Source organism: Arachis duranensis, chromosome 9 (assembly GCF_000817695.3).
Source record: "Arachis duranensis cultivar V14167 chromosome 9, aradu.V14167.gnm2.J7QH, whole genome shotgun sequence".
NCBI lineage: Eukaryota > Viridiplantae > Streptophyta > Magnoliopsida > Fabales > Fabaceae > Arachis > Arachis duranensis.
The window spans coordinates 114,046,676-114,055,836 of record NC_029780.3 but is presented as its reverse complement, the minus strand read 5'-3'; the positions used below and the strand labels follow the sequence as shown (position 1 = coordinate 114,055,836).

The 9,161-nt window shown below is 34.6% G+C and overlaps 2 protein-coding genes across 4 annotated transcripts; both read left to right on the top strand.

Annotated features, from left to right (window-relative positions):
- The first annotated feature begins 317 nt into the window (after positions 1–317).
- LOC107467469 (uncharacterized) lies at positions 318–3,184 on the top strand. 3 transcript variants are annotated; one of them, XM_052254457.1, is made up of 5 exons: positions 318–605; positions 798–995; positions 1,155–1,301; positions 1,902–2,116; positions 2,221–3,184. In XM_052254457.1, exons 2-5 carry the CDS (start codon positions 866–868, stop codon positions 3,013–3,015), a joined length of 1,287 nt encoding a protein of 428 aa, XP_052110417.1. In that variant the 5' UTR covers positions 318–605; positions 798–865; the 3' UTR covers positions 3,016–3,184. The 3 variants fall into 3 exon arrangements, with proteins under 3 accessions (XP_052110417.1, XP_015942063.1, XP_015942065.1); XM_016086577.3 differs by lacking the exon at positions 318–605 and adding an exon at positions 624–700; XM_016086579.3 differs by lacking the exons at positions 318–605; positions 1,155–1,301 and adding an exon at positions 624–700.
- Positions 3,185–4,520: 1,336 nt separating this feature from the next.
- On the top strand, positions 4,521–7,094 carry LOC107467502 (uncharacterized). The gene is made up of 6 exons (XM_016086620.3): positions 4,521–4,700; positions 5,004–5,164; positions 5,556–5,761; positions 5,851–6,091; positions 6,332–6,468; positions 6,559–7,094. The coding sequence occupies exons 2-6, from the start codon at positions 5,041–5,043 to the stop codon at positions 6,784–6,786; spliced, it is 936 nt and encodes a 311-aa protein (XP_015942106.1). The 5' UTR covers positions 4,521–4,700; positions 5,004–5,040; the 3' UTR covers positions 6,787–7,094.
- The last annotated feature ends 2,067 nt before the right edge of the window (positions 7,095–9,161 follow it).

The following is a 9,161-nucleotide window of genomic DNA, read 5'->3' as shown; positions in this document are numbered from 1 at the left end:
TAAATTTATTAAAAAATATTATATATATAAAATATCAATATTTCGATAATTTTAACGATTTTAATTAATATTATATTATATAAATCTTTTATAACTAAAATTAACTATTAAAATGACCGAAACACCCATATTTCAGATACACTTAAAATTCTTCTAAAAGCTAAACTTATTAACTTATTAGCTTCATCAATGACGTCAGCATTTTCGGCACAAATGCAGCTGCAAATCTTGTACTTGTAGCGCGTGACTTTCTAGAACTTTGACTATCTTTAATTTCTTAATAATACTCGCAATTAAACTTTGTACACAAAATTTCAAAAGATCCATTCACATTGATTGTTGAGTTGGGTCCTCGTTTTTAATTTTCACTTTTTCCATGGTCATACAGTTCCTAGAAACATGTTATGAGAATTCTGGTGATGCCACACACACACTTATTAACTCTTGTGGTCAAGAAACAAACGCTTCCTTAAATTAAATTGCTTTCTTGAAAACAAAAACAATTAACATCGTGGGACTGTTGTGATTTGGAATTTGTGGGTTGCTGCACCTACTTCTGTGTTCATCCTTCTTTGCTTTTAACATTTTCTTTGACTTTTCTCTAGGTTGGTGTTTCTTTTTTCTTTTTCTTTCATCATTGCTTTTTATTTTTCATTATTTTGCTTTCTTTTCTTTGTTTTCATGGGTGTCTCTTCCTGCTGTATGTGTTGCTCTCTCTAAATCTTCTTATTAGAATGATCATGATACAATATATGATTAGTTGTTTAATCTGAGTTTGTTTATTTTGGATGAAACAGTTACTCCTTGGTTGGTTGGTGGTAACAAAGTTGAGGCAGGAAGAGACACTGTGAAATTGAAAGCGGAAATGGCTCAGAACGGAAGAGTGATGCAAAATTGTGTGTATGCTTCTAATCCCTACCATGAATGCACTGAAGCTTGTGTTCACAAGAGCAAGGACCCTAACTACAAGCCTCACAAGAACAGAAAGGGATTTGGTTAGTTATGCACGCCTTCTGTTTGATCTTTTTACTCACTCAAACTTTTATTGCTGTTTTTGTTTTGTTGCTCTGTTTTGTGTTTGTTTTTAGTTTGGGAGTGCTTAGTTCCAATCTTTGAACACATGCATCTTATTTCTCTGTTTTTTTCCTTAAAAGATTATCGAAGAAGTGTTACTGATGGTGAGCTTGGAAAAAAGATGAATGAAGAAAAACGCTCTCAATCTGGTTGTCCTAAAGCATCTAATCCTTACCATGTGTGTGATGAAAATTGCAACAAAAGAAGAGTGGCAGGAGCTGATTCAGGTTCCCACTCTGATTTAAGCTTATAATAAGTAACCTACCATTTAGTATCAAATTTCACCATTTTAGTCCCAATAATATTTAACCAGTTATACAGTAAGTGAATTTCTTCACCCCTCTAAGAATTTTACTATTGCAAAGGCTTTCTCACACTATTTGATTTGAAGAATAAGATTCATCTCAAGGGGGAACCTGAGAAATGTTTCCGGTGACTGCAAAAGTGTCCCAGGAATTCAACTTTTTAGTTAAAGATTGACAATGATATCTAGAATCATTTGATTCAATTGCTTGTGTACAAATGGTATAGACTGTCTTGCATACTGATTTAATTTTGTTTGACCATTTCATGGTAATGGATTTATATTATTTGACAAATCATTCTGCCGTCCACCTCATAGATGCAATGATACCTGTCCTGTATATTTGTCTTGCATGTTTGTCCATGCATATAAATTGGTTAATGAAAGTGTTAAGCCTTATCGTTTCTGCTTATTTAATTTGTTTGGCTCGGTAGAAAATGTGGTGATGATGTAGATTAATGATATGGCTAGATAAATTTCACACTATGAGTATATGCCTGACCAGAATACTTTAAAATTTCAGTTGCCAATTCCTTAAGCTTTGGCAGGAAGAAGCATGGATCAAAACCAGAACTTCCTGTTCTTGACAGTGTTCCACCCTCGAAAATTGGGGCTATTTATCTCTCTGATGCTTCATCACCCCTATCAAGCTATTCTGACTCTGGAAGGAAAAAGATGGAAACAAAAAACAGTGAGATAGTACCAGCTTCCGGAGAAATACACGTCGCAGATATCATGGTAATTCCTTATTTCCTCACATATTTCAACAGACAATACTTTATTTTTTTTTTTAAAAGTTTGGCTTATTTTACTTGTCTCTTCCATTTTTTTTCTTCTGTCAGCCTGTTAATCACAAAGTCCAACCGAAGGATGATGCTGAGGAATTTGCCGACCCAAGACAGACAAAGAAAGAAGTGGACAAAAATGGTTCAAACAAAGTTGTTCCAGTCACCTCTGTTGATGATACCGGGGGTCTTACTGCCTCAGCTGCTGCCATGGACTTTGCTTTTTCTGCTACACACAATGGTAATGAAGATAGTGATGGAGATGACACCGAGTCTGTGGTATCTGAGTCCCGTGTTCCAGTTGGGAAGTACCATGTCAAAGAGAGCTTTGCTCCCATCCTGCTTTCCATCTTTGAGAAGTATGGAGACATTGGAGAAACCTGCCACTTGGAATCAGTTGTGATGAGATCATATTACATTGAGTGTGTGTGTTTTCTTGTCCAAGAGTTGCAATCTGCATCAATTATGCAATTAACAAAGTCCAAAGTCAAAGAGTTGATGGCTATTCTCAAGGATGTAGAATCTGCCCAACTTCGCGTTGCCTGGTTGCGTAGCATACTCAATGAAATTGCTGAGAACATTGAACACATCAACGAGCATCGCGCAGTGGAGGCAGAGAAGGCCAAATCGAATCACGAAGTGGAATTGCTGAGGAAAGAGTTGGAGTCAGAAATGGCAACTTTGGCTCAGAAAGAGCAAGAGGTAACTGATCTTAAAACAAGAGTTGAGGAGATGAGAGGGCGTTTGAGTGAGCTTGAGCTGAAGTCTTCTGATCTGGACAAGAACATGTCATCTATCAAGTCCAAGGTTGATAATTTGGATATCAAATCCTTGCTAGATCAACTATTGTAAATGCAAGAACTAAGAAATTTGGTCTTTGAAGTGCACATTTAGTATTGAATTGATGGTTAACAGGGTAGGATATGTTACTGAATAAACTAGCTTGGAGGTTACATTTTCTAGCCAAGATAGTATTAAGTAGTATGAAGAACAATGAATGCATATAATGCATATTAACACACTTTTCACATGCACCCTCACAATTGTACTTTCAATTATTTATTTATTGTTTATATATCTAATAATTCCCAGTCCTTACATCCCAACAAAATTGGGTTGATGGCATGGCAATCATCAGGGAATTTTGTTTGATGGGAGCAAAGGGGCTATTCCCTGCTTTCTGTGTTCTTTGATTGATGATGGTCATATTTTGAAGTTAAATTGTGTCAAATTGTCAATTTTAATTATAAACCATGACACGGGTATTCAATTTTTAATTATTCCGGACTTAAGTGTGTGAATTAGCCAATAAGGGCTTGTATTCAATTATGACAGTAATATATATAATAAATCCTTGAATAGGTTTTCAACTAGTGTGGATGGATGTAAGATGTGATAGTAAAGATTGTTGATGTTTGGTGTTTAATCTTTCAGTCTTGGTAGTGAAAAATTACTTGATATTTTACATTATATATAAAAAAATTAAACTAAATTTTAAGATAAACTTTACACAAAAAAGAAAAAAAAAAGTTTATATTGTAAAATAAAGCAAAATGATTTGTTTTACAATATAAACTTTGTTCTAAGCTCATCCGGATGAGTTTATTTTAAAAGATATTTTACAAGAACGAACTTTATTTTCTATTTCATCACAAATAGAATCTTATGACTTGTTTCATTAAAGAATGATAAATTCTGAAACACATTTAGACGAGTTTACTTTAAAAGATAGTTTTAAAATTATTTTTTTATCGAATGAAATTTAATCTACTCTCTTAGAGATGACGGTATAGGTTAAATAATAAAAATTTCAATTTATAACGCTATTATTTAATCTGTTAAGTCAGCACAAAACTAAAGAACAATATTTTATATTAAAAAAAACTTATTTAACACTAAAAGAAATTTTTTTTTTCATGAAACATGGTGTCAGGTTTGTTTGGATGAGTTTTTAAATTTATTTTTTAAATTTATTTTTTAAAAAATATTTTATATAAAAATAAAAGTAATTTTATATTTGGATATCTCATGCAAAAAAAATTTTTATCTATCGATTATGTTTGGGTATAACAATATAAAAATATTTTTTTATTTATTTATTACATAAAAGAGATTTTAAAATTTTTTTTTAAAAAAAAGATGTAAATTATAATTTTTCAAAAAAATATTTTTTTATTTATCTAGTACTTTTACTTTTACTATTAAAAATTTATCAAATACACTAAAAAAAATCTTTTTTATTAAAATAATAACGCCCAAATAAACTAAGGATTATCGAATTAATCACTAGATCAATTTAAATAAATTAANATATTACATTACCGTAGCATAATCATATTTTCATACTTCATTACCACAAACCCTAAAAAGTAAGAAAGAAAAAAAAAGGGGGAAATCATCAAATTAGATACCGTTTGGCGTTAGCTGTGAGATTGGAGCTTCAATTTGGTGAATACTAAATACTGAAATCCAAATTTGATTCCAATTCGCTTCGTGCTTGTTGCGAAGCCCTACTGTCAGATCGCTACTGCCACCAGGTTCGTCTCTTTCACCTCTTCCTCTTCTCCAGTTACGTTTTTTCCATCGATTCGCTTAGCTTCTCTAAATCTTTTATTGCGCAGAAAAATCGATTTCCCCAACTTTTTCAGCAATTTCTTTAATCCTCTTGATTTTCGATTTACGTCAGCTGCAATAATTCTGTTCTCAATTCCATCTAAGTTCTGAAGGCGCGATTTGTTTAGGGTTTAGGGTTTGGTGCTATTTCTTGTGGAATGATAATTTCTTTTTTACATGCCGAAAACTTCAATAAGATATTTGTTTGTTTGTTTTAATTGATGCAGGAACAGGTTTTTAGGGATTAAGAATATTCTGCAGAAGATGTCTGAGGAACGAGCAGTTCATCCCGATTGTCGGAATGCTAGCAATCCTTATCATGAATGTAGTGATTACTGCTTTAGAATCATAGCCGAAGCAAAAATCAGGATGCAACAAAAGGAAGCTGGTTTGTTTCTCTTCAATCAGTGTCTATTCTGTTTATTTCATTTGACGATTTGCTTCAATGAATCATGCTCTTTAACTTTCTCAAGCAATTGAATCTTACTTTCTTGTTATTGTTTAGTGCTAGCTTTGTTTGTGTTCTTGAATAATAACCACTGTTAATCATTAAGGTCACTGTTAATCTCTCCCGGAAAAATTGTGTTTGATCATATGCCACCAGTAAAAGGAAGGAAGCTTAAGTAGATAGGACTATCATGCTGAACAATGTTTCATTTCAATTTTAAACTTATAAGTCAAAGAGCAAAGAATATTAAACTTTTTTTCTACTTTTTCAAATGAATAGATTGGTGTAGTTTGTCTGTCTGTGTTCACCGTTTGTTTCCTTTGTCTATCAGAAGTTGCACAAGCTAGCGGTGGAAGTCGTGGTAAGCAAGCTGTCCAGGAAGAGTTATATCCGGATGAGGAAACACATTATGAAAGGCCCGCTCTTGAAAATTCTGATAGTGAACCTGACATGCCTGCTCCAGAGGAAACAACGGATGGGGGCTTTGCAAATCTCTCTGGGAGACAGAAAAAGTGGATGGAGTTGAGAGCCAAGATGGTAATGTGATCAGAAATTTTTTTGTTTTAAGACCTAGTTTCTTTTCAAACCTTTCAAGAAGTCTCCGGCTTGTTTTATTTCCCTTGCAGCAAGAAGCTAAAAAGCGAAATCAGATCGAAATAGCTGCTGAAAAAAAGAGGATGGAAGCTCCAACCGAATCTAGGGGTGTTTCGAAACAGAAGTGGCTTGAGGATAGGAAGAAAAAGATTGGAAAACTCCTTGATGCAAATGGATTGGATATGACAAAGGCATATATGCTTGACACCCAAGAGAGTGCAGAAGGGAAATACAAGAAATGGGAGAAAGATCCTGCTCCTTTTGGTTGGGATGGTATGCTGAATACTTATCCAAGATTTTCTACTCTTTTTTATTATATTTATTTTCGGCTATTGTCAAGTCAGTGTTATAAAAAAGTCGCTAAAAAGAAATGGAATTTTCAAAAACTGGTACACTGCTGTAGTGTAGCTTATTTCCTTTATGTTTGTGTGTGTATTGTACTTCTCTCTTTCCTTTGTTCTTTCTTTTTTTTTTCTTTCTATCAATTGAAGCTAACATGCTGTTTTTGTTCAGTTTTTAACCAGAAGACGCTATACAATGCATACAAAAAGCGGACCAAGAAAATTGATGTGGATTTAGAAGAGTACAATAGAATGAAAGAAGCTGATCCGGAGTTCTACCGCGAAGCCTCAAGTCTCCAGTATGGAAAGGTATACTACGAAAAAAATACTAGCATATTTTTGCTTTCAAGATCTTGTCTGTGTTGTGTATCTCCTGACAAGTCTCTCCTTACATTGTAGGCACCAAAAATCTCAGAGGACAAGATCGACAAGATGGTACAGGAGCTAAAGGATAGGGAAGAGAAGCGCAAGTCATTTAGTAGGAGAAGACGGTTTCATGAAGAGAAAGATATTGACTCGATCAATGATCGTAATGAGCACTTCAACAAGAAGATTGAACGAGCCTTTGGTAAATACACACTGGAGATTAAAAATAATCTTGAACGAGGAACCGCATTGCCTGACTAAGGTACCTGCCTATGTTGTCATGTGCGTTTTCTGGAACTGATCCTTGATCTTGTAATATTGTGGACTAGTGTTTTGCGATTCACATATGGAACAATGTGAAGTCAAATATAGCTTTCCAAATTATGGTTTTGGCCTTTGTCTTCCTTTTTCTTACTCAATTGTAAGATCGTTCTGGATCCTAAAATGTCTTGCGTATATGTATATCTTGGTGCCTTCCTCTAATCCTTTCCCCTAATGAACAATTATTGGTTTTGCTGTAGTGGGAGGCCGGGTGCAAATGTTTAATCTAATAATCATTCCCAACCACATTCATGAAATCATTCACAAATTTCAAACCGTTGTTACGGCTTAAAACCTTGTTAGTCCCGAAGCAAGCCACATCTTTTCCAAAAAAACGAAGGAAGCAAAAGCATTTTCTCCATAAGCCAATTGAAACACAAGAAACTAATAAAATGCATGAATCTCACATGGGCCATCAATTATCAAGGCAACAAAAGGTTCCCCTGATGCTTTTTAACTGCTCGACAAGAAAATGAAAAGTTTAAACTTGTACGAACACCCACAAATATAGGGAAATTGAAACTTGTCCAAACTCCTCATTAATATAAAAGTAATAATAATAATTTATTCAAACCATTATTGAAATATGAACAATTGGATCCTTAAAGATTGTTTGTCACTTTTTCACCCATGATGCATGGAGCCACCCATCTTAGTATTCTCCTAAAGCATCGTCAAGATAAAATTCCTTGCGAATTCGGTCTTGTGTCCATCCCATTGTTGTTTTTGCTATTTTGTCCAATAACTCCAATGCAAAATCAAAGAAACTTTCAATGTTGAGATCATTGAAAAATATTGAAACTAACCACGCAAAAACAGGATTTTTTTAAATAAATAAAATAATTATTTTCTGGAAAACAAATTTTGAACTTTAATTTTCCAAATGCGATTTTTTTTTTTTTACATTTAGGGCAAGTTCGTCGCACCTCCAGCGAATTCTACAATTTATATAGAGTTCGCTGCACTTCCGGCGAACTTTAGGTTAAGTTTGACAAAATATAAGCATCCTTGTTGGAGGACGGAGCTCAAAACCACAATTTCATTCTCCACTTTTGTTCTCATTCTTGACATTTTTTTCTCTACAATGTCAATGAATCTATTGTTATCCATTCATTATGATGGTGAAATAGTGTATGATGAAGAATGTTCTATCGTTTTTAGGTATGGGCAACCGATAATTACGTATATGACACAGGAAGTCAACAGTCTAACAACGTTGAAGAATCTGATATTGCATTCGGATAGCAACAGACGAAAAGAGTGAAAAAAATTACTACAGATATCGGAACGAAGTAGATGACAATTTATTTTATAAAAGGTATGTCACAGTTGGCTTGACTCTGTTGTTAGTATGTTTATTAGACCACGGTTTTGAGAAATATTTCTATTGTTTGGAATTAGGTATCGGTAACATGATGACGAGGATGTACGTCTTATAAGATCGTGGCACAACTGATGGACAAATGTTCATCTGTTGGAATTATTCGTGTTCCTCGTTGAGTTGGGTGGACGAGGATCATCTGCAGATATTGTCGATGATAGTCCGTTATGTGGAGTGTTAGGCAAAATATTAGGGCGATGGTCAATCTAAATATGCCACGTGAAGGTAGTTAAGAGGGGTCTAACGTTGAAGTTGGTAATACTGACATGATGGAAGATAATGTTAAAAGTCATGAGGATTCTGCTATCAGAGATCTAATGATGGATCAGTATAAAGTTAGCCCCGATGACGAAGACGATGCTGATGATGAACCAACAGAAATTCCTAATGATGGTGACGAGGAAGAAGAAATGAACTACTACGGTGACGCACAAATTGCTTTGACACAGCCTGTCATTTCTCGACCATATGACCGGCCGGATCACTTCTCCAGGTTGAATCTTGATGATATGACTTCGGATTGGTCGTTTACCCAAGGAGGCTCCGAAGAAAATCCAAGCAATGAGTTCGAAGTTGGACAACAATTTCAGAACAAGGAAGAAGTCATATTGGCAGTTAAGAGGTACAACATTAAGAGAGATGCAGAATATAAAATAGTAGAGAGTGACCAGTTGAGATATAATGTACAGTGTATCCAATTTGGGTCCGGTTGTTCTTGGAGCATACTCATATCATATCGCCGAAAACAAGAAAAATGGGAGGTTAGGAGATACACTGGTCCTCATACTTGCATGTAAACATCAATGGGGCAAGACCATCGTAGGTTGGATTTAAAGGTGATTGCTCAACACATTTTCACAATGGTCAAAGCAATCAGTATCAGGGTTCTACAAGGAGGTGTGGAGAATCACTTTGGTTACAAGTCGTCCTATAG